The sequence below is a fragment of the Phaenicophaeus curvirostris genome, chromosome 7, assembly GCF_032191515.1.
Source record: "Phaenicophaeus curvirostris isolate KB17595 chromosome 7, BPBGC_Pcur_1.0, whole genome shotgun sequence".
Classification (NCBI taxonomy): domain Eukaryota; kingdom Metazoa; phylum Chordata; class Aves; order Cuculiformes; family Cuculidae; genus Phaenicophaeus; species Phaenicophaeus curvirostris.
Genome location: NC_091398.1, coordinates 11940564 through 11966552, shown reverse-complemented (window position 1 = coordinate 11966552; position 25989 = coordinate 11940564). Strand labels below are relative to the sequence as shown.

The following is a 25989-nucleotide window of genomic DNA, read 5'->3' as shown; positions in this document are numbered from 1 at the left end:
ACCACTTTCTACATACATTCACAACTACAAGTACACAGGCAATGCCTATGCACCAGCAGAAAGAAAAGCTGGAGCAGAGTTTCTAGAGAGGCTTCCTTACTGCTCCGATCAGAGTTTTCATGAAGTAATTACTCTGAACCTTACTCAGAACTCATTAGGACCACAGCAAAATTTCCACTAGCTTATTTTAACTGTTGATTAATTCTCCTCTCCTGGCAGACTTCCTTGGATTCTTTAGCATGCCTGGTCCCAGGCTCCCCATGGCATGGGTTCGTTTTCCTGCTCCTAACGCTCCATGCATTGACAGGGAAATGAAAAAAGTAATCACATGTCAGAGCTTGCCCTTGATTTTTAAGTCTGTGGCAGATTAGTGTAGCATGCCCCCCCTCCGCATGCTGTCCTATCTATTGCACAACTGTACGTCAAGGAGTTAATCCCACCATCTGCAGCTGTCAGAGCTCTGTCACACCAGGAAACCCAAACACAGTTGGGGAGCACCGAGGGAACAGGAAGTCCAACCGTACCTTCTGCCACTGAACAGCCATATGTTAAATGTAATCATATTGATTTCTTTTACCTGATAGCCTGCTTATATACATACGCAAGATAATTTTAGACCTAGACACGGAAAAGAGCTCAACAACTCAGTCTGTATAATGGCAGCATTATTTATTATTTATACAATCCAAAAACTATTAGCTCAATCACAGTCACATTCTGACCGGTCAGTTCCAACATCACTTACATTGGAAGTGGTTTCATAAACTGCTGCACACACAGAAGACTGTAACACTAATGTAAAGTAGGAAGGAGGGTGGGGATACCTGGGAAAGCTTCCCAAACTTTTTGCAACAGGGATGTGTTTGACCTCCAGCTCTCAATTTACCCTTCAGCTTTGCTTACATGAGGCTGGGCAATAACTGACATGTAGGATCAGCAATGCGTAACATTGCTGCAGCCTCATTGCTCCTTCTTCGCCTCTCATTTTTTGGAGCACATATAGCAGATTTCAAAACAGGAAAGCATTTGAAGAACGGATCTAGACAAACAATCGCCCAGAGAAGCATAAGGCATGAATTCCACGCTTCGCTGGCCTGTGACTGGGGCAGTGGAGAGATTACTCAATCCTAATCTCAAGCACCCATTGCAGGTCAGCATCTGTTGCTCCCAGGTACCCACCCCTGAGCAACAGAAGCACGTACCCCTCCCAGCTCAAAGGGCTGGAAAGTTATTTCTGGATCAGAAATCAGCTGACTTTTTGATTCGCAGCACTGTAAAACTGACCACCATTCATAAGCAAACACTTCACCACAGTACCAACACTGAAGATGCCAAGCAGAAGCCCCTAAAGCACAAAGGTGATCCAGTGTCTGCATGAAGAGCGCATAATTGTAATGGCCTTTTAATCTTGAAAAGGCCTTACTAACTCTAGCATTCAATTGTGACACAGTGAACTACCTTTTTTTGGTGGTGATTACACAATCCAACAAGCCTAACCCATGAAAGAACTCATTCCAGGAGTGCCTCATGGATGCAGACTGCCCCCTAAGTGGAACTGCTATAAACACCACTCCACTGCCTCTCCCAGACTCCAACATTTCCGGTGGCTGTAACTTTTGTGCTGTCTCAACTGCTCTTCTGCTACAGTGAACCATTTAGAGCTCCCAAAAATCCCCAGCTCTGCCGTCTTACGCAACATAACACTCCTGCAGCACCCTCCCCCTGGACTGCCCTGCATTCTAGCCCCTGCTCCTCTTCTGCCTTGCTCCAGAGGACACACAGGCACTGTCCCACAGCTTTACCAAGCCTCCCAACAGACTACCACAATCATTACCTCACTATAGACCTCCTACAGCATTCTTCATCTCCTACCAATGCTGGGCTCGACCACTCTGCTGGGAACCCTTTGCCTTTCCTGCAATGATTCTCACAGAAGGCAATTCCCTTTTTCCAAACAAGTCTTAATATATAGCAAGCCACTCTACTCCAGTATCTCCATTTGGCTCACCCAAAGACAAAATCTTTAAAGAAGAAAAATCAAGATCTAGGCCCCTCTAGGAGAGGCAGAAGTTATTTTTTTCTCCATCCCATTACCTCTTCCCAGTTTCTTTATTTGAAATTTGCAGGACAGGATCAGTTGCCCATCCTGGAACGATGCTGTCCCGGTAGAATCTGTTTTAAAGCAAGCAAAATTTTGTAACAAGCCTCAGCAAACGGCATGCACTGCTGTACAGCATTTAAACTGCACCTCCATTAGCACAAATGGGTGTTCTCACAACAGCCTCATCTACCCTGTGCAGCGATGAAATCAGCATCTGCCACAAGAGAGCTGTTGCAAGGACACCCATGACATTAAAAGAAATACAGGAAGGACCAGCAGAAGATCTTTCCATATTGCACAAAAGATGCCGGCAAGAACAGAATTTCTCTGTGATGAAGAGCGCTGTTGGCAAGAGCACTGTGCCTGCTTATTTCCTAATATGGACCAAAGAGTCAAACGGGTTTAGAACCACGTGTCATGCACCTACAGACTCATTGCTCATGTCTCATTTGGAGTAAGACTGAGTTTAATCTTTTTACCCTACTGACAGCACATTTTTACCTAATGGACCAAAAGCTGCCAAGCACTAGGAGACATTTTTCACGTTTTTCTGGCTTTGTTCAGCTCTCCTTTCCTGAGGAGAACCTTCGCATCAGTCCTGCCTTTGCTGAGGTGTCACAACAAACACATGAAGAAATGCCAGCTTTCCAGTGGATCCCAAACCAAGAGAGCAAAGCACAATCTGTATTTCTCCATGAGGTGGGACTAATCCAAGCTGCTGTACCAGGAACGTCTGCCAGTGTCAAGAAGGCTGTTCCACTTCAGTGGGTCATGGGCTTGGATATTGTCACTCTAAAAAATAATGTAGTACAGAAAGCAGCAGCCAAGTACACCGTGCTGTGCAAGAGCCCCCACCTTATGTGAGGAACACAATGCATCTGCCAAGTCCTGAGGAATCTGCAGCTATTTGGGTAGACATGTATGTCCCTTTGGGTAGGGCAGAGAGGGAGATACAGAAATCTGCAGGATGCAACGTGAAAAGATCCAACACATTCTGGGAAAAAGAGAAAGGTGTCATGCCTTCCCTTGCCAATCCTCACACATGCTCCACTGCCCTAGGCCAAGGAGCTTCAGGAAGATTCAGCAAAGGTTCTCAAGACACCTATTTGTACATCTCTTGATATATTAGTTTTCTTCTAGTTTTTGCTTCTACTGAGCACCTTGCAAATCAGCGCCACAGCCTTCTATGTTTGTTACATAATAAATAATGCATGTAAGCATTGTGATGTTGGGCTCCAAATCCCAGCCTCACTTAGCCTTTAAAGACTGTGCCATAATTATTTATAGAATTTATATTACAGTGGAGGGAGGGGCACACTATCAGATCTCATTTAAAGATTACTTTCAGATGAAGTAAGTATGTTTTTTTAACATTTTATTCAAGCTGTAAAAGGTGTTAGCAGCAGCAGCTGGGGTATAGCAAACAAATCAATAGATGCACATGGACATACAGGTCAAATAAGAATCAGGCTGAGTGAAAAACAAGTTAGCTGTAAAACATTCCTTTGGCTGCTTTTCCACATATGGTGCTAGCTGTTTGTGGTTTAATCTTAAGAGAAGCTCCATCTTGTTTGAGCCTGCAACACTTAACAGCTTCCAAAAAGCAAATTTTTACTATAATTGCTCTGTTTATTTATACTGGCTAACATTTTCATACAAGCATCACTGTCTTATACACTCATTGCATTAGGAAAAACTGAAGGAGGAAGTGGAAAATTTTGTTCTGTGTCCTGTGGAGCAGAAAAATATCATTCAAAAATATAGAAATGACCTAGAAAAAGGAAGAGTTATTCTGCTGCCCTCTAATGTGCACATCTAGCAGCTGAAGAGGAGCATTCTCAGAGATCTGTTCTGTCTCAGAAACTTTCTCTACTGCTATAGAGCTGTCAGCAATGCAGTCACAACTGGAGCAAGGCAGCACCTCCTACAAGAGCGAAGACATGCAGAAGAAATATCTGGACAGATCAAAGACCTACTCTTTGCTTGCCTGAGCTAAGATTAAGAGTTTATGCCTGTGTTCTGTTCTGGTCCCTTTCCTTTCCTGAATAGAGCGAGGAGGAGAGAGGTTCCTAATCTGACCTTCAAGACACAAGCAAGCATACCAGCTCACCTTTGCAGGTTCCACAAGGACCATCCTCCCTCTGAAGTTACCTCCAAAGTGCATTTGCAGCATTTGCCCCATGTCCCTTCCTTGGGTCCGTCTGGATGCTATCCATGTGTTAGATCTCCTCATTCAGCCTAGCAAAGAACATACTGTAACCTTATGATACAGTTAAACAACCACGGCTACAGAGGATCACAACATTGTTACAGGTACACAGGTACAACAGAAACACTGAGGAATGACTTGTTTAAACACCTGTGTTAACAAACAGCAAAGGAATTCAGCTCTTAAGCAAGGACATCTCTAGATCTACACAATGCTCAGAAGACATATAGTTGAAAAAAGGCAGTAAGTAAGGCAGAGGAACAGCTGAAGAGCAACAGTTCTACCTGGTACCGAATTTAATCTCAACTTTTAATCTCAAGTTTTACCAAAGCAGGGTAAAGTGGTGTGCTGACCTTGGCCAGCTGCCCACCCAGCCGCTCCCTTACTCCCCTCCCTCAACAGGACAGGGGGCAAAAATGAGATGGAAAGTTTCTGGGCCAAGGTAGATGACAGGAAGATCACTTACCAATTACCATCACAGGCAAAACACACTCAGCTTGAGGAAAATTAATTTAATGTATTACCAATTAAAATAGAATCAGCAAGTGAGAAACAAAGACACTAAAGCACCTTTCCCTACCTACCACCTTTCTCCCAAGGCTCAGCTTCACTCTTTCATTCCCCACTCCTCTACCTCCTCCCCTGAGCAGCTCATGGGGAGAGGGAATGGCATTACAGTCAATGGACCACAGCTCCTCTCTACCACTCCTTCCTTCTCACACTTATCCACCACGGTCCTCTCCACAGGCTGCTCTGGTGACTGGAGCACCTCCACTCCTCCTTCTCTGACTCTGGTCACGGGGCTGTTTCTCACTTTTTTTCCCTACTCCTCTGCCTGCTCAGCATTTTTACCCCTTCTTAATTATGTGTTTTCCCAGAGGCATCACCATCGTGGCCGATGGGCTCAGCTGTGGCTACCGTGGGTGCACTGGAGCAGTCCGGACTCAGCTACATCCAGAACAGGGCAGCCCTGGCCTCCCCCCCGCTACCAAAACCTTGCCACTTGCACCCAATACAGGGGAACAAGCCAACACGCTCTATTTTGAAGGAAGAAAAGACATGGAGTTACAACAACCCCAATATCTACATATTTATATTCTCCTCCCATAAATAAAAACCACTCAGGGACAGGCAGTAAAGCAACAATCATGCCTACAGATGCAGAGGAGTACATGCAAGCACAGCCCTGAGATCACAAACCGCTGGCATGAATCAAAAACAACAGCCAGAATATTTACTGAGAAACAGATGAAAATGCCACTGAATGAAGCAGTTTAAACTCAACATCATGATTTCTGTCAGCAGAATTCCTGTAGTTTGGAACAGCCTTCTTCCACCCCCCTGTCAATAGTCATAGACAGTTATTTCAACCCAAAGCGCGTTGCAAAATAACTACTGCATGCATTGACACAGCCTGTCCTCACTGCAGCTGGCAATGTCCTACCCATGCTAAAGAAGCCATTCCCAGTTACATAAGAACACTCAGTGACCTGAATTTACAAATAATCTCTATTTTGAAAGGAAGGAGAGGAAAAGACATAAGTAAAAACTAATTTAAAATGCCAGGCAGATAGGAAATGCAACAGAAGCTAATGAGCACAGAGCATGTCCACACACAGCCACAGTAGGCATGAATGTCCACAACACCTACAGAAGCCAAAATCCTTTAAGCAGATCTATTGACTTTCTGCATGCCTTCCACATACAGTCAAGCACACAGCACCAGTGGGCCAGAAAACCAGTTTGTATGCACCACCTTCCCTTCAATATCCTGCCAGGAACTCTGTGTTTCACTCAAGCTGGTTGACAGTATCACTAAATACAATGCTTTCAAGACTACCTTCCAGCTTGAACACCTGTTTGGATAGCCTATGCTTCCCCTGCAGGATCCATTTTCTGTGGTTAGCTTCACGGCATATTTACAACACTGCTAGTTCAATCTAAACTTGTTCAAATTACCATTTCAAGCAACCCAGAATATTTCAGTGCCCACTGCATTTAATCCTTGCATAGTCTGAATTCCTACATTTACCTTAGACAATGTCCATCAAGATTTCGTGTTAAAAACTCCATTAAAAAAATAAATTGCTTCCTTTCTATAAGCCCCTTGACTAAAAAGCTAAACCCAAATTACATGCCACTATTAGTTATACCCCATACAAGCATCAATAATGCCAGTTTTGAAGCACTGATGTGGGCAAACAGACCTTCAGCCAGTGCAAACATTTTGATCCAAGTGTAAAGAAAACCGTTTTTCATAAATTCCTAAAAAAGATCTGCTGGATACCCCTGCATCCCAAGGATCAGAATGGCTCTCAGCGCAGGAACCAGCGCTGTATATACTATTTCTTAAGCATGCCTTGTAATCGCCAGTGACCTGAGAGAAGAGGATGGCTCTAGGAGGGTATCGTGTTCTCCAATATTATAACCTATGGGCCATTAGCATAGTAACTGAAGGACTGCAGATAATCTGAGAGTAAGTGCCCCTATTAACAGAGCGTATAATTTAAAAAAAAAAAAACCCACAACAAAAAAGCAAAACCTCAGGCATGCTAGACCTGCTACTATTTCAATAAAGGATAACTCACATGGACTAGTAGTATATATACCATTTAGCCTGAATTACAGACCTCTGCTCTTGAAAGATCTACCATTAAATACACAATCTGTAATTCAAGTAAGAGCCACATTAGCAGGGCAGAGATTGGTAAATCAGAAATCTGATTTATTTGGATGACAATCCTTGTGTAGAAGCCCTAGCAAAACAACTTTTCTCACATGGGCATTTCCCAGGGGTATTTGCAAAGGAAAGAGGAGGCCAACTTATTCCTGCACCCCCAAAGCATGTCAAGGTAAGTCAAAAGGGGCAACCCAGAAGCAGACGACCTCTCATCTCATCTACCCTTTACTAGCCTCTACCAATTTTCTAAACAGAGTGTCTATTAAATATTAAACTCCCAGGACACACATTTCAGAAATACATTTGACAGCTTGACAGAACTCCATACTTAGGCTAGTGTCAAGGGAAGGGCTCTGAATTCCAGAGCTGTCAATCGGCCATCTCCGCAAGTGCTTCTTCCTCCATTTTAGGATTCAGTTCCTCAGTTCACGCAGTGTTAAACTGTTCCTCTAATGCCCCATAAGAGGGTTTTGTTACCAGGACTTGTGCTGGGTAGCATCTTTGCCACCAGTACAGAACCATGCCTCCTCTCTCTTTGTAGCATTTATAATTTTATAACGAGATTATGCCAGAGCTGTAACATTAGAACAGCAAAGGCGTGGGTTTCAGTTTATAAACCTCTTTTGTAACACTGCAGCTTCAGTACTCTCCTAAGCAGGGCTGATCTGGTTTTGTTTAAGTAAGGATGTCTGACCATTTTAAACTGATTTAGCAGGAGAATACCAGGCTAGATTAGTACCCTTTTAAAGCTTTGAGAATCATAATCACATGGAGCGAGACATGGCATGACATGCAAGCTGCCATGCCTCATCAGGAAAATTCTTGCTTCATCAGCCCCAAATTCTTGAAGACCTTCAGTAGCACAAGTGACTGACACATTTGACCTAAAAAGCACATGCCTGAACACGCAGCTTTTACAAAGGCCACAGCAAAGCTTCACAAAAGCACAGAGCAGCACCCAGATGCCTCACCAAATGAGTCCTCAATCCCTCACTGAGCGCTACGCTCCTCTTGAGCCACCCGGCTTCAATGCAACCCAAAAAGCAGCATGTAAAGGCTGCTCCAGAGCAGGCATACACCTTCCATCATCGTTAGCGGCAAATGTTATGCAACAGGTACAGCCATGGGAACCAACCACAGTAATAAATTACAGGGATCTGACACATCCTTCAACACCCCAAGACTCACTTCAGGTTCTTCCCACTACCAACAGCCTCCTCTCCCTGGAGCAGACTGCAAACATCTTGGCAGCTTCAAGCACTATGGAAAACGTTACTCTACTTGTGTAGTGCTCAGCATCCATGGAAAACGTTACTCTACTTGTGTAGTGCTCAGCATCCATGACCACTAGCTAATGGGAGGAATTGTTTTTTTTAAAAAAAAAAATTGTTAGTTTTAAGAACAAGGACTTGGCCACAGCTAGAGGGAGGGCAAGAAAAAAAGAAGTTAATTACTTCCATAAATATTAACAAAACTGATTCCCACGATCTGGCAGAAGGTGCTCACAACAACGAAATGGTCTGTTTCCAGAAGAGAAAGCACTCCAAGCAGCACAAGTTTCAGACACTCATTTAGCTCTTTTCATTTAATTGCACTGACTCTAATTTAAGTAGAATTTCATACAGCTATTCTCACAGCTGGCATCTTACTGCAAAGACAATAAATTATTAAACTAATTTTAAGCAGTGTGGATTTTCTAAATTATTATTATTTTCCGTTAAGGCACCAATGTCTTCAGCTTTCAGTAGGATTCCTACTCCAAGTTCTCCTAGAAGGTACCAGCAGCAGATCACTGCCCTCCATTTCAAGCAGTCCCTACAACTGTTCAGCTCTGCTGGAGAACTTGGTCAACTCAACTCTTGAAGCAAGTTCTCATTGGTTTTCATTCTTTGGACCTAAGCAACAAAAGAGTCGTCTGGCTTTGAGGTGAGCCATTGCAACCTACAGCCTTTGAAGCAACATGTAGACTGAGGTCATCTGACCTCACTGGAGAGGTTTCCCATACCACAAATCGCTACTGGAGTTCTCAAACACCCTGCAGACTTGTAACAGCCTGTTATAAAACACTCGGACACCAAAACTGCTACTACAAGGTGATCTAGTCTTGTCAAGGTAAGAGCAGCTCCTAATGATGCAGTCAAAAATCCTAATAAATTTCAGCCAAAAAGCAAGGAAGAAGGAAAGTATGGTGCACGGCTACCTAGAGCAATTTACCCTGTCTGGGTCTACCTTATCAAACTACCAGGGTGGCTATCCTAGAAGTGGTGTCACTGCCAGTCAGGCTAGTATGTACCCTTCCAAGCTCTTCATCTGCTCCCTGCTTTTCACTTCAAGTCAAGGCACAGTCTCCTTACCAGAACTCCCATCCACAGTCAAAAGCAGCCTGCTAGTAGCCCTAAGCCTGAAATGAAAGTATTTTTAGCTACCATCAAGCTATTAGTAATTGGCATTCAAACGTTAACAGTACTCCTTCTCCAGTAGGTTCAACTATTCTGCTTGTTGCTATGCAAGAAAGAACTGGGCTTGCCCTGGTCCATGCCAGCTGGTGCTCAGCTGCAACCAAGGGCCCTGGCAGGGTCTGTCCCCACTCACGCATTCAGGCTCACGCTGCAGTGCATCACACTAGTCAGTGGACAGTGACAGACATGGTTAGTTACAGCTCAGCTCAAGGCATGGAATTAAGGAATGCTTTTTGGACTGCACTTCTGCGAACAGGCAGAGGAACCACTCCCCAGACAATGTAATAAAGACACATACAGTGTCCTCCACAGCCCTGGATGCCAAGTCTTTAATCCTGGGGCTGTGAGGAGAGGTTAAGAAGTATCTATTGATTGTTTAATCCCTGCCTAGCATTTCCTCTTTCCTGGGAATTTTACTGGAGGTTTCAAGCACTTTCATACATAACATCAGGGAAATACCAGCTTATGGAGGAAAGTTTGTAGTTTGACCAGAGACTGGCACGTTCCAATCCTGAGACACATCCTTGACTGGTACAAGTTCCACGAAGGGCATGGACACCTTGCAGAAGGTACGTGGGTGGAGAGGAGAGAGGCATGTGAAGGAGAGGTATGCAGCCCACCCTGCCCCGGGAAAGAGTGCTTTAGGGCTGAAGGTGGCTGCATTTGGACTATTCGTGTCTGCTCAGTGTCTGAAGATACAGTGGAGAGAAGAAAATGAAAGAGAAATGAGGAACTGCCAGAATGGTTGCTGGCTCTCCTAGGTCCTTGTTCTCCCTACATCCCTCCACCCTGTGCAGGGAAGCTGAGCTGGTCTCCACCCAAGGCCGATGCCAAGGCATGCACCACTTCCCATATGCTGGGGCAAGAGGTGAGGGATACTGCAGAGCAACTCTGTCTGCCCCGAGACCCGAAAAAGCAGCTGCTGCCGCCACCCGCATCAGGATCAGCAGATAAACGGGATGGACTGGGATCACAACTTCAAGTGATCAAGGCCAAGCTTTATCCAAGCTGCAATAATGGAAGGCTTCTTTCCTAGAACTTGGGAGCCCTGTTTTAAAGCCACACTGATATCCAGTCCCCACTCATGAAAGTGAGAAATCTCAGCTCAAATGCCACTAGAGCAGCTGCACCTCTGAGGCCAGCATCCACATGCCAGGTAGTGATTTTCAAAGATGTTAAAAATCATCTCAGAACAATGCACCCAAGGGCACCACCAGTAGCTACCTCTGACACTAGCTAAAGGGAGAGCATTTCAATGCTCCCAAAATTCACTCAGACCAAAGCCTGGGCAGCTAATAAGAAAGACAGATGGTGCAGGAACATCTTGTCATTCCGGACTAGCACAGCATGTCGCATTTTACACACACGGTGGAGATGCTACAGCCGTTCCTCGCAGGCTGCTCACTGCCATCCACAGCTTGTAGAGCAAACCGTTTTCAACACTTTCTATCTAGAGAGTGTTAGAGTGGGAAACAGCTTGGGAAAGGCATTCTGTACAAAACAAACACAAGATGGGTGTGACAGCTGCCAGCACAGAACTAAATGCTAAAGAAAAGCAACAGCAGCAGAACCATGAAGATCCAGCAGCTTTTCACACCACGGACGTGGCAAATTTAAAATTATCCCAAACTCACATTAAGAAAAAGCAGCAAGGGCTTAAAACTGATATTCAGAAAGGATGCATATATTAAAATAAACAAACAAACAAGATTATTTTTAACCCTTCAATTGCCAAACACTCCAACATGCCAGTAAAGAAAAAAAACCCAAAACAGGAAGCCTCCAGCTTCATAAGGCCAGGCACTGCACATACCCACGAAGGCAGAGCTGAAGGGGGCTGCACAACGTGGCAGGCAGCATGCTGTACAGGAGGTGAAGGGAAGGCCCAAAACATACACAGTGGGAAGGCTGCTGACATCTCCAGCCTGTTTGCACCATAGAATCATAGAATCACTAGGTTGGAAAAGACCTCTTAGATCATCAAGTCCAACAATTAACGATTCACAACACCAAAAATCTGCCCAAAGAAGGTACACAGCACTAGGATTAGACGCAGCAGCAGGGCTGACTCACACCATGCTCTGCACAGCAAACATCTTCCCAGCAGAAGGAACCTTGTTCCTACCAACAGCACAACTCTAGGATTTGCACAGAAGCATTTTGTGGAGAAATATGATCGGGGTAAAGACAGAAGATAAAGAACAGTAATATCTGAAGGTCAAAGAAGCAGAATCCAACAGACAGGAATCAATTATGGGACAAAGTTTTGCTTCCTATCAGAGCTCCTGTAACGTAACAGTAGACTGCCCATGACTACGATTCTGTAAGCAACACGACACTGGATCCATTCCAGTAATAGCCATGAGTCCAGACACTGTAGGAACACGAAAACCAGGAGACGAGAAGTTTTACATGGATTCCAGCACATAACTAATAAAAAAAAAAGCCAGGAAAGCAAGTCAAGTCACATGAAGTTAGTGCACGGTCCCATAGCACGGCCACTGTGCCAACCGACCACAGCTTTTCTGCTTCTCCTTTGAGGCTACAAAAGGAGAACAGAATTGGACAAGTGGCTGCAGAGCCCAAGGAGAAGGAAACAGATATCCAATAGATACAGTGAACCTGGTAACAAAAGGAACTCACAAAGTATCTAAGAAAGGGGAAAAGTAAGGCCATACACAGCCTGCAGACTCCAGCAATTCCGAGCTGTCAGGTTCCTGCTTGGCCTGGTTTTGGTCTCTCCCATCTCCACATTTCTTCAGGAGGAAAAGGGACTTCTTTCTTTGTCAGCTGCAAAGTAATTTTACTGCTCTGCATCACTGACAGAGAAACTTATACTGCATGACTGTCCTGGTTATCAAAGGACCAAAGCTCTCGAGATTACACAGGGGAAAGTCACAGCACACGTGCTTTGCATCACATGGTGCAAATTCAGACTTAGGCAACAGCAAGGCCTAGTACAACCTTTGCTAACCTAATGGTCTATGTCACTGTGGTCCCCACTGCGGTACACAATCACAGACTCACAGAGCAGTTTGGGTTGGAAGGGATCTTCAGAGATCATCTAGGCAACCCCCCCTTTCATCTTCACTAGATCAGATTGCTCAACACCCCATCCAACCTGAACCTAAACACTTCCAATGATGGGGCACCCACAACTTCTCTGTTCCTGTGTCTCAATGTAAAAAAAAAAAAAAAAAAAAAATCTACCTTATGGTCGCCCTCAGGACTCTTAATTTGCCCAGGACGAAAGGCAGCAGATAACTTAATCCATGTTTCACATCTTCCTGGTTCACCAGTGGCACAGGAGGAGCCAGAGCAATCTGCAGAAAAAGCTACTCTTGCCACAACCTCAGAAATCAGGGTGATAAGCTAAGGTTTCGCAAGCAACTGTGAAGTGGCAGCGCTTGCTGCACTGCTTTCTCAGCAACACACCTTGTCACAGTACCCTTGAAGAGGCTTTTGCTTCAAGAAGCAAACACTATGGAATGAAAACTAAAGTGGAAAAAAAAAAAAAAAAGAAAAAAAGCGAGAGGCAGCAAACCAGCCTATGACAGGCCATTATTTCTGACTTAGCTGGAAACATTTAACTCCCACACTACAGAGGCTCACCCAGTGGAGATTTATTCGCTCACACTACTAACAAAGATCCTTACATGGATTAGATTATGGCAAAGCACTTGGTTTACATTGTGTCAGCAGCTAAGTAAACTACACAGATAGGAAGCAATCATTCATAGAATCATAGAACAGAATCATAGAATAACCAGGTTGGAAGAGACCCACCGGATCATCGAGTCCAACCATTCTTATCAAACACTAAACCATGTCCCTGAGCACCTCGTCTACCCGTCCCTTAAACACCTCCAGGGAAGGTGACTCAACCACCTCCCTGGGTAGCCTGTTCCAGTGACCAATGACCCTTTCTGTGACATTTTTTTTCCTAATGTCCAGCCTAAACCTCCCCTGGTGGAGCTTGAGGCCATTCCCTCTTGTCCTGTCCCCTGGCACTTGGGAGAAGAGGCCAGCTCCCTCCTCTCCACAACCTCCTTTCAGGTAGTTATAGAGAGCAATGAGGTCTCCCCTCAGCCTCCTCTTCTCCAGCCTAAACAAACCCAGCTCTCTCAGCCGCTCCTCATAAAGCCTGTTCTCCAGCCCCTTCACCAGCTTTGTTGCTCTTCTCTGGGCTCGCTCCAGAGCCTCAACATCCTTCTTGTGGTGAGGGGCCCAGAACTGAACACAGTACTCGAGAAGCGGTCTCACCAGTGCCGAGTACAGAGGGAGAAGAACCTCCCTGGACCTGCTGGTCACACCGTTTCTGATACAAGCCAAGATGCCATTGGCCTTCTTGGCCACCTGGGCCACTGCTGGCTCATGTTCAGTCGCTGTCAACCAACACCCCCAGGTCCCTCTCCTCCAGGCAGCTTTCTAGACAGACTTCTCCTAGTCTGTAGCTGCACAGGGTTGTTGTGCCCCAAGTGCAGGACTCAGCATTTGGCCTTGTTAAACCTCATGCCATTGGACTCTGCCCAGTGGTCCAGCCTGTCCAGATCCCTTTGCAGAGCCTCCCGACCCTCCAGCAGATCCACGCTTCCACCCAGCTTAGTGTCATCTGCAAACTTGCTAAGGGTGCACTCAATGCCTTCATCAAGGTCATTGATAAAGACATTGAACAGGGCTGGACCCAGCACTGAGCCCTGGGGACACCACTTGTCACTGGCCTCCAGCTGGAGTTAACTCCATTTCCCACCACTCTCTGGGCCCGGCCATCCAACCAGTTTTCCACCTAGGAGAGTGTGCGCCTGTCCAGGCCAGAGGCTGATGGTTTCTGAAGCAGAATGCTGTGAGAAACTGTGTCAAAGGCTTTACTGAAGTCCAGGAAGATACATCCACAGCCTTTCCGTCATCCAGCAGCCAAGTCACTTTGTCATAGAAGGTGATCAGGTTAGTTTGGCAAGACCTGCCTTTCATGAACCCATGTTGACTGGGCCTGATCACCCAGTTCTCTTGCATGTGCTTCATGATAGCACTCAAGATCACCTGCTCCATGACTTTCCCTGGCACTGAGGTCAGACTGACAGGCCTGTAGTTTCCTGGATCCTCCCTGCAACCCTTGTTGTAGATGGGCACAGCATCAGCCAGTCTCCAGTCCAGTGGGACTTCCCCAGTCTTCCAGGACTGTTGGAAGATGATGGAAAGGGGTTTGGCCAGCACATCCGCCAGCTGCTTCAATACCCTTGGATGAATCCCATCCGGCCCCATAGACTTGTGGGTGTCTAGTCGGGCTAGCAAGGCTCTAACCACCTCCTCTTGGATCATGGGAGCCTCATGTTGCTCCTCTAGCTCCTGGGTTTGTACACAGACAGAATGACTTTCTTTACAATTAAAGACTGAGGCAAAGAAGGCATTAAGTAGCTCAGCCTTTTCCTCATCCCCTGTCACTGTTGTTCCTTCTGCATCCAATAGGGACTGTATGGTCTCCCTAGTCCTCCTTTTATTATTTATATATTTATAGAAAGATTTTTTGTTATCTTTCATAGACTTTGCCAATCTGATTTCTAGTTGAGCCTTAGCCCTCCTGATTTTTTCTCTACACAATCTCACTTCCCTCCTGTAGTCCACCCAAGACGCCCGTCCCCTCTTCCAGAGCCCATAAACGTTCCTCCTCTTCTTGATATCACTCAAGATCTCTCTGTTCAACCAAGCCGGCTTTTTCCCCTGCTGGCTTTTTTTCCGGAACACAGGGATGGCTTCTCCTGAGCTGCTAGGATTTCCTTTTCGAAGAGCTCCCAGCCCTCATGGCCTCCCTTGCCCTTAAGTACTGTCTCCCATAAGACTTTGACAACCAGCCTTCTGAAGAGTTCAGAGTCTGCCCTCTGGAAATTTAATGCTACTGTCCTGCTAACCACCCTCTTCACTTCACCTAGAACAGAAAACCCTATCATCTCATGATCCTTTTGTCCTAGGCGTCCACCTACTGCCACATCCCCCACAAGGCCTTCTCTGTTCTCAAACAGCAGGTCCAGGAGGGTACCCTCCCTTGTTGGTTCATTCACCAGCTGTGCAAGGAAGTTGTCTTCCACACACTCCAGGAACCTCCTAGACTGCTTCCTTTCTGCTCTATTGTACTTCCAGCAGATATCAGGAAGATTGAAGTCTCCCACAAGAATGAGAGGCATCGATCTAGAGATCGACCGCAGCTGTTTATAGACGAGCTCATCAGCTGCTTCTCCTTGGCTGGGTGCTCTGTAACAGACTCCCATCACAAAATCTACCTTCTGGTGGCCTCCTCTGATTTTAACCCACAGGCACTCAATCGCCACAATCCATCTCAACGGAGTCCAAGTCCTCCCTTACAAAGAGGGCTACCCTGCCTCCTCTCCTACCCTTCCTATCCCGCCTGAAGAGTTTGTACCCCACCATAGCTGCACTCCAGTTATATGAGTTGTCCCACCACATTTCCGTGATGGCAACAACATCATAGGCTCCTTGCCCTACGACAGATTCCAGCTCTTCCTTCTTATTCCCCATGCTGCATGCATTGGTGTAAATGCACTTCAGCTGAGCTGCTGAGCCTTCAGCCCTCTTAGAGGGAACAGAGTTCATTCCCAATTGCCTGGTAACTGGAGTAGCGAGCTCCAGAGTGCCCGTACCTCCCTTAGCACCCCGAGGTGGGTTCTCCCCCACTTTCTGTGTGGTGATGTACTGGTGGTCCTCTCCAGCACACCCCTCTCTGAATCACCACTGCCCCACATCCAGGCTCGCTCCTGTCTAGCCTGGTCTCAACCTCCTCCTCCTTCACATCTAGTTTAAAGCTCCATTTACGAGCTTAGCCAGGTTTTTAGCAAGGGCTTTAGCCCCCCTAGGAGACACACGTGTCCCATCCTTAGCAACAAAGTCTGGGTGTGCATGAGCCACCCCACGATCAAAGAAGCTAAAGCCCCTCTCCTCGCGCCAGGCTCGGAGCCAGGCATTAATCGAATACTTCTTCCTGACTTCCAGCTCCTCTCTATTTAGCCTTGGGATGGAGCTGAATACTATTTGTGCCCCAGAGCCCTCCGTCATTTTCCCAATGGCCCTGAAGTCTTTCTTGATGGCTTTGGTCTTTCTATTTACTAGATCATCATTACCAGTTTGGACTACTATCAGAGGATAGTAGTCTGTCTCGTGGACCAGGGAAGGAAGTTTTCTAGCTACCTCCTTCCCTGATGCTCCCGGTAAGCAGCAGACCTCTCTGTGGTGCGGGTCCGGTCTGCAAATGGGTCCCTCTGTTCCTTTTAGGAGGGAGTCCACTACAACAATCACCCTCCTCTTCTTCTTAATGGAGGATGGTTTTTTCTTTTTCTGAGGATGGTGCGGCCTAGGGAAGGATTCTAGGCTGTGGGAGCCATCATCCTCATCCTCAGGATTGGATTCCACCTGCAGCACCTGGTACTTGTTCACCAGGGGGATCTGGGGTTTTGGTGTCTGGGTGAGGGGAGCAGGTTTCTTTCGTCTGGCAGGAACTTGCTGCCATTCCCCATCTCTTGTTCCCCCAACCTTGCAGTTTGGAGGTGGACAGTGTTTGGACACACCAGCTCCAGCAGGCTGCTGAGTTAGTGAGAGGGCCCTGCTCCACTGGTCTATCTCCCTCTCACACTCCCTGATGGTCCTCAGCCTCTTTACCTCCTCCCTTAACTCCTCCACCATACGACAGAGTTCCCCCACGCGAGCGCAGCTTTCACAAGTGGAGCCAGTACCAGAGGCACGAGCCGGTGTGGGAGGGGGGCACTGCCTGCAGCCCAGGGTCTGGGTAGCTGCATGCACCCGCTGTGGCTCTGGCTGGGTGGCAGCATCCATCCTGCCTGCTGCAGCACACGGAGCAGCTTTAACCTTCTGCCTGGTGGCCACCATGGTCTTCAGTGTCTTCTGCCTAGTCTCTAGCTCCTCTCTGCACCCTGCCCGCTCGAACTGCCGCTCAAACTGCCCCGCACCTCTCTTGCCCCACCCCTCTTTGCGGTGCTCCCAGGGGGACCGTTTAACTCTCCCGCGGTACCGCCCTAACCGCCCCCTCCCGTCAGGCACCGCGCGGGACCAGCGTGTGGGGGCTGTCAGGACTCCCGCTTGGGTTTTTCTGGGATTTCCCCGGCTCAGGGAAGCTCCCACCGCCTCAAAACGTCCACCCCACCACAGAACTCACCGTCCTGCTGCCGGGTGCCGCCGAAGAAGCAGTGTTAATGCAGCAACTAACTCAGGGACTTAACTTCACTGTTCACAGTGATGTTGCTGGCTTTTGTTACCTACAAGCATGTGGAAATCATCTGAAATTTGGTGTTAAGTTGAGCTAATGAAGACAAGAAACAGAGCAGGAGAAAGTAGCTGCAGCAGGTCTGCGTCACAGTACAGCATGGGTCAGAGCTCCCTGTTTTAAAATACTTTCTATTTTAGACCACTGGCCTTCTACTGTCACACATACAAGACTCACTAAAATGAATTCCATTTTGGTGGCATTTTTTATTAGTTTTTTTCCTTTCCTTCTCATGCCACAAGAATTACTGATGCCAGAACAGCCTAAGCTGATATCTCGCACCTATCATAAGAAGTGTGCTGAATCTGCCTAGCATTTAAGGGAAGCAACAAGACCATGACCATGAGAGTAGCAGATACTTTGACAGAGTACCCTGCTTCCATCTGATGCATCAGGAATCCTCAGAAATGCTCAGAAAAACATAGCCTTCAACTGGCAAGAACCAGCAACAGCAGCTTATCCTCCCAAAAACACACATCCTTTCCACCTCCTTTCAGCCCCAGCACATGCAAGAACACACAACCACTCATTTTAACAGTGATGCTAGCTCTGCTAAAGATACTGAATTTTCCAACTGAGATACTGTGCTCCTCCCTGTTCCCTCTGCATAATCACAGCCAAGAGAGAACTAAGGAGAAAAAACGTAGAGAGAGAGGTCTCCTCTCTCTTGGTGGCAACAGGCAATAGCTCCTGAGACCCAGCACAACGATGTCTTGATTTCCTACAGGACTGAATCTCTCTGGCTTCAGTGCATCAAAGCAGGTCTTCCAGATGAAGCTTTTCATCACTTGGAAGTAACCATGCTCTGCTGTTATTTAGTTAGCCCCCAGCACATCAGACAGCCCACAGCTGTGGTCTGGACCCTGCTCTTGCCCCAGCTGTCCCACACGGCCCAGACAGCAGCGTATATTCTCTCCATGTACATCCTGGTGGCCTGAGCCACTGCATAGCACCTTGGTTGCTTCTCTGTGCTGCACACAGGGATCTTGTTGGATTTAAGACCACCACCCAGGGTCAGGGGAAGCCTGTCTCCGGTCCTCTTACAACACTACATTTCCAGGCCGCAATATACCTTCCAATTTCTGCCTAAGACACAGCAAGAGCAGAACCACCACGTTTCACCTGTGCATCCCAAACCAGACAAGTCTTTCCATTAAGAAACAGTGACAGCTCCCTCCATCAATCTGTACAGCCCCTTTCTGAACCCACAGAGGCACCCGGCACTCATATCATGCATGGGCGCAGAGCCTAGAGCTGCATTTGCCATGTGAGACACAAAATGTCTTCTTTGGGTGCGTACCCACCATCTACTACTGCCATTGCCAGACTTGTAGGGGAAGAGACAGCAGTGAGCCACGCTCACCCTCCATCACCATGCAGCTTCCAGGCTTCCATCACACAAGAAACATCTCACCTTCTCTGAAGAAAATGCAGTAGACTATTTCCTCATGAGCACAGACAACATCTGGACAAAAGGTAAATAACTTCTGCAAGTTGCCCTGAGTACCCAAGCAATGTGGGAGAGATGAAGGAACCTCACAGGCATGTCAAATAGGCAGAGCTTGGGCAAAGAAAGTGGGGAACCAGAAAAAACATCCTAGGCATAGAAGGCAGAGGGGGAGGCCAAGGAAACAGGGAGAAGTAGTCAGCTAAAGATGCACCATCATAGTCACCTACACATCCCAGTTAGAGAAGGATAAAGAGACAAGACAGAAAGGAAAAGTAGCTCCACAGTCTTCCAATCAGTCACAGGAGCAGGCCTGGCTGGCTCTTCCCCTTATCCCACCAATCCAAACTGGTCCAGAAGCAACTGCTGCACCGTACTCTGAGGAGGCAAGGCCTTCCAGGTCTCTTCTGCTGACCCAGCAAGGAGACCAGGCCATCCAGGTCTCTTCTGCTGACCCAGCAAGGAGACCAGGCCATCCAGGTCTCTTCTGCTGACCCAGTCAGCCACTATCCTCTCTTAAACAGTGAGGGAATGTGCTGACAGACAGAGCTGCAAGCCAATGTCCTCACCACTCCTTTCTTTCTTTTTCAGCAACAAGCAATCCCTCAACCCCACATAATCTTCTGGGCCAGCTTCACATCTGACAGCTTCAGAATTAGAAGAGAGGACACAGCTTTGGTGTTCAGGCTCTGTCAAGACAAAAGTCGGGTCCCCCAGTTCAGGCACAAAGCCAAAATGTGAAAGCTCAAGTTGAGAAAGGAACAGAGGCAGAACAGTAGTAAAAAAGTCACATGTTTTATCCAGAAACATCTTATAGAGATACATTTTACAAAGCTGCAATGCTATGGAAGCTCAGACATGAAGTGAGATGGTGGCTTTCTGGGAATTACACTTCCAAAAGCAGAGGGACGCAGGGTATAAGGGAGAGAGATAATAGAGTCAAACCCCACAGTGCCAGCTGAACTTGGTAAATCAGCAGTGTTTCCTGCCACATCCAAGCTCTGTAACCAATGCCCCTGTTTCACTCATGCCCTATAGGCCCCTCTAAGCCCACAATGAAGTCTTCCTGGCTGTCCCTAAAGTGCCACAGCAGAATGCCAGATCATAACACAAAACAGAGACACCAGCAACCTTAGGTAACGTGTGGCACAGGGAAGACAAACATACCAGCTTTCTCAGCATCCTTGACAAAAAAAATCTTCAGCTGTAAAAAGCACAGGAGATAGAGAGAGTAAGCCTACCTACAGTCTGCCAACTTGACCTTCTCAGAGCTTGAAAAGCAAGTGGGAGAGACACATCTTTTTTTCTTGCTATTAAATCTTAAAATAACAATGTGTAGGAGAACCATATCCTCCTGCCCTGTGCACTGAGGTAAGGGGGAAATGGAGGGAAGGGGGAGGGCTGGAGTCAAGTTGAATTTTCTGATGAACAGGCTCTCAGCTGACTAAGGATCCCAGGAGACAAAGCCTAGAACGTCTTTTCTGACTCCAGGGTGCCTGCCATTGTAGCACATCCTAGTTACAGTTCAGTGAACTAACACAAAAAAAAGAATTCATTTCCATAATGAAAAGGACTCCACACAGCTCCAGAGTGATACAAAAAGAAAGGGCACAGCACCTTGGGAAGATTTAGAAAATAAATCAAATTGCTTTTTTCCTCATTGAATTGCAGTTTTGTGCCTCCAAATGAACAGCTATTTTTAGCTGATCATCAGGAAAGCGCAGGGAGCACAAAGCATTGGGGTCAGCATCACTGTCTGCAGGATGCCAGCACGCAGCCTCAAGAGAGGGTTAAACATAGTCAGGCACCACACATCTGCATCATCAGCACTGCGCAGGGACCAGCAGCACAGATCTATTTATAAACCAGACATGTACAGCTGTAGCCTGCAAAGAAAGACTAGGACCGCAGGCTGTCAGCCCTCAACATGCTGTCTAATTTAATTAAAGAGATGGCTGTGTTCACATATACACACATATCCACACATGTCCTTTTACCAGGAGAATTACGAACAATGAGGTCAGTGTTTCGAAACCAATACACTTCACAAAGGTTTCTGTGGGAAGGGCAAGCATCTGCAGCAACTGTGTCCTCACACAACCTTTCCCTTCCCTGTCTCTGTGACCAAACGTGACGGATGGGCTATGGCTGCTACAGCTCACAATTGCCTGGGTAACCACTAGCCCTCAGGTGGTTATCAAGTTGGTTCATAGCCCTGGACATGAAAACAAAGTCACTGAACCATGGCCAATCTGCATGGAGAAAAGAAATTAATTTAGTTCGCAAACAAGGTACTGCACCAGGACAGATTGCTGTTCTGTCAACTTTCCATTTAGGGAGGTGAGCCCTGGTCTAAACTACAAAGCTCTGTCCACCACTAAGCAGCTAGAAGAAGCATTTCCTTGTTGTGTGACTAGAAAAAAGTGTCCATTATCTACTCCCTGTTTCCAATCTCACTCCCTATACTCCCTGGAGAGCTGGACTTTCCTGCCCAGGAGTCCTTGAGCAGAAAAGGACAAAGTGACAAAACTGGCTACAATCAGGCTGCTGTGGGTAAAGTGCAGCTGGCACACAACGAGCAACTTGCTGACAGAGTGCTGGAATACAAATGGCAGATGTTAGTGAGGCAAAAGCTGCCACAGATGAAGCCCGGGGCCCAGGTCACAGCCTGGGCTTTGCTGTCCCCTCAGCCTCTTGGGGCCAGGAGCCTTTGGCTGCATGAGGACACCCCAGCAGCTGTCAGGTAGCCCAAAGCTAGTTCCCTGCACAAGCAGGGAGCAGTAAGCACATACATGCCTTTCTGCCTCCACCAAGCCCCAACAGAAACCACTTTTAAAAGCCCCTGCAGGAACACGGGAAGCCCAGGTTCCTCCTGGGCTTGTTCTGACAGCCATTGCAAGTACAATCGCCAGTGGCTTTGTCTGCAACCTAACATGACGCTCACTTAAAATACAACAAACCTGTTCTGGAGGAAATGATGCTCCTAGAGTCCAAGTCAAGCTCCTTTACTAGTGTATCAGGGTCAATCTTCAGCCCAGCAAAGACACCAGAAGATGAGAAGTCCCAGTCCATATCCTAAAGAAACATTAAGCAGGAGTCAGTACAAACACCACCACGTAACATGCATTATAAAAAAATAATAATCAAACCCAGCACCACCCTGATGGAAACAGGGCACCCAGTCCAGTGGCAGCATGTGGGTGCCTCTCCAGAGAAGGCAGACAATGGTAAAGTCAACACACTGCCTGCCCCCAGGCTCTTCCAGAAGATAGCTTCACAAAGTCGTGTTTTCAGCTGTTCTGTTCTCATCCGATTTCATGGAATCATAGAATGGTTTGAGTTGGAAGAGATCTTAAAGATCATCCAGTTCCAAGCCCCTGCGATGGACCAGCACACCTCCCATCACACCAGGCTGCTCAAGGCCTCATCCAACCTGGCCCTGAACACTTCTAGGGATGGGGCAACCACAATTTCCCTGGGCAACCTGGGCCAGTTCCTCACCACCCTCACTGCAAAGAATTTCCTCCTTATGTTTAGTCTAAATTCTAGTCTAAATCTAGTCTAAATTTCTACCCAAACTCAACCTCGCCTCATTCAAGTGAATTCAGGAATTGAGTGAAGAACTGTGATCAGCATCCTAAGGAAAAGCCAGATTGGTTGCAAGTATGTAACTAAATAACAATACAGATCAACAACAAATGAGCAGATTAGAAGCCTGAATCTTAAACTGACGGACATTAAGCAGATTCCATGACTACTAGCAATTTACCAAATCTTCAGCATCTAGTTCCTATACGCACACAATGCCTCCCAAGTCCTAAGCTTTGCAGCACCATCTCTGGTTCATCTAAAAAAACATATTAGTTTAGATGACAGTATCATAGAAGAGTTAGGGTTGAAAGGGACATTTAAGATCACCTAGTTCCAACCATCCTGCCATGGGCAGGGACATCCCACTAGATCAGGCTACCCAAGGCTCCATCCAACCTGGCCTTGAACACCTCCAGGGATGGGGCAGCCACAACTTCCCTGGGCAACCTCAGACAGTGCCTTACCACTCTCATAGTGAAGAAATTCTTCCTTATATCAAGCCTAAATCTGCCCCTCTCCAGTTTATACCCACTCCCCCTCATCCTATCACCATAGGCCTTTGTAAACAGTCCCTCTACAGCTTTCTTGTAGCCCCTTCCAGGTACTGGAAGGTCGCTATAAGATCTCCTTGGAGCCTTCTCTTCTCCAGGCTGAACAAGCCCAACTCTCTCAGCCTGTCCTCCTACGGAAGGGGCTCCAGCCTCTGATTATCTTTGTAACCTTCTCTGGACCCGTTCCAACAGTTCCATATCCCCCAGCACCAACACAGAACTGCACGGTGGTATAAAACCAGCTGCACGTGGAGTCATGAATGGTTTGGGTTGGAAGGGACCTTAAAGCCCATTGCATTTCACCTCCCACTGGGTCAGGCTGCTCAAGGCCCATTCAGCCTGTTCCTCTCTCGGCACAAGGGAAGCCATGGGTGCACCAAAACCATTCAATGCTGTTCCATGTCATAGAATCACCAGGCTGGATCAAGTCCAACCATTCCTATGAACCCCTAAATCATGTCCCTGAGCACCACATCCACCCATCCTTTAAATACCTCCAGGGATGGGGACTCAACCACCTCCCTGGGCAGCCTCTGACGATATCCAATGACCCCTTCTGTGAAAAATTTCTTTCTGATACCTAGCCTGAACCTCCCCTGGTGGAGCTTGAGGCCATTCCCTCTCGTCCTGTCCCATGTCACTTGGGAGAAGAGCCCAGCTCCCTCCCCTCTACAACATCATTTCAGGTAGTTGTAGAGAGCTGTAAGATTTCCTCTCAGCCTCCTCTTCTCCAGGCTAAACAAACCCCAGCTCTCTCAGCCGCTCCTCATAAGGCCTGTTCTCCAGCCTCTTCACCAGCTTTGTCACTCTTCTCTGGACTTGTTCCAGAGCCTCAACATCCTTCTTGTGGTGAGGGGCCCAGAACTAAACACAGTACTCGAGAAGCGGTCTCACCAGTGCCGAGTACAGAGGGAGAAGAACCTCCCTGGACCTGCTGGTCACACCGTTTCTGATACAAGCCAAGATGCCATTGGCCTTCTTGGCCACCTGGGCCACTGCTGGCTCATGTTCAGTCGCTGTCAACCAACACCCCCAGGTCCCTCTCCTCCAGGCAGCTTTCTAGACAGACTTCTCCTAGTCTGTAGCTGCACAGGGTTGTTGTGCCCCAAGTGGAGGACCCGTGCCGGTGCTGCGGGGGCCGGGCAGGCGCGCAGCTTTAGAATCACAGAACGCTTTGGGTTGGAAGGACCTTACAGAGCACTCGGTTCCAGCCCCGCGCGGCGGGCAGGGTCTCCCCACTCGATCGGGCCGCCCGCGGCCCCGGAGCCCGAGCCCGAGCCGCCCGTTCTTATGCGACCGCGTGCGAACCGACCGTGACCGCCTCCGCCTGCTCCCCCACCCCCCGGGCACGCGCAGAGACCGCCCCCTCCCCTCCCTGCGGTTACCGCGCCGGGGCCGGGCCCGGGGGGCGGCGGCGTGGCCCGGCGGGGCCGGGGGGCAGCCGGGTGCAGCCGCGCGCGCCGCGCTTTCCCCACCATGGCGGGGCGGAAGGGGCCGGGCCGCGGGGCGGGGGCAGCGGCCGGCGGGGCGGGCGCTGGGGGGCGCCCGTGGGCCTGGGTCTGCCCGGGCTGCGCTTAGCGGCGTGCAGGCACCCCAATGTCCGCCAGAGATGCGCTTAACGTCATCCGCAAACACCCAGATATCTGCCAGAGGAGCGGACACTAAATATTATCCACAAACCCCCTAAGCCCCGCCAGGGGAGATTTAGGCTGAACATTAGGAAAAAAAAATTCACGGAAAGTGTCATTGGGCAGTGGAACAGGCTGCCCAGGGAGGTGGTTGAGTCACCTTCCCTGGAGGTGTTTAAGGCACGGGTGGACGAGGTGCTGAGGGGCATGGTTTAGTGTTTGACGGGAATGGTTGGACTCGATGATCCTGTGGGTCTCTTCCGACCTGGAGATTCTATGATTCCGTGATTCTAATACCTGCCCAGAGATGCACTTAACATCATCCACAAACACCCAAGTATCTGCCCAGAGATGCAGGCACTTATCTTCTACAAACATCCTGGCCTCTGCCCAGGGATCATAGAATCATAGAGTAGCCAGGTTAGAAGAGACCCAGTGGATCATTGAGTCCAACCATTCCTATCAAACTTGGTCTGAAGAAAGTGAAGAACTCAGTAGTTAATCAACTCAAGGCTGAAAACGTGTGATAAAACAAGGAAAGGGATATCAGATAGGAAGAATTTGATTGTTTAAGGATCACATGAAGGACATCCTTATCCCAATTAAGGATAAAGAAAGAAAGAAGCATTTTTATAATAATATTCGTTCTGAGGGTGATGAAACACTGGTCCAGGCTGTCCCATCCCTGGAGGTGTTCAAGGCCAGGCTGAACGGAACTTTGAGCAACCTGATCCAGTGGGAGGTGTCCCTGCCCACAGCACGGGGGTTGAACTGGATGGGCTTTGAGGTCCCTTCCAACCCAAACCATTCTATGATTCTATGAATTTTGCGTTAAAGTAAAATTGTGTAACCTAATGAATATATGTATTAGATAGGTGTAACGATTGTGTTAGGTGTGATTTTGAACATCAATTTTGTATAAATAGGCCTTCTTTTTCTTCAGTAGGTGTGCTAGTTTTGTGGAAGATCTTCCACCTAGCACCCTGCACAGAATAAAAGCCACGTCTTCCCTCTGAACAAATTACTTCATTTAGGA

The 25989-nt window shown here is 47.6% G+C and overlaps 1 protein-coding gene across 1 annotated transcript in view; it reads right to left on the bottom strand.

Moving 5' to 3' along the window:
- The window catches only part of SLX9 (SLX9 ribosome biogenesis factor), a 59941-nt gene extending 35138 nt beyond the window's left edge, over nucleotides 1-24803 (bottom strand). Inside the window, exons 1-2 of the mRNA XM_069860902.1 lie at nucleotides 24711-24803; nucleotides 22144-22258 (exon numbers count right to left, since the gene is read on the bottom strand). Coding sequence (XP_069717003.1) covers nucleotides 22144-22258; nucleotides 24711-24803 — 208 coding nt within the window. The remainder of the gene's footprint in view (nucleotides 1-22143; nucleotides 22259-24710) is intronic.
- Between the last annotated feature and the right edge of the window lie 1186 nt (nucleotides 24804-25989).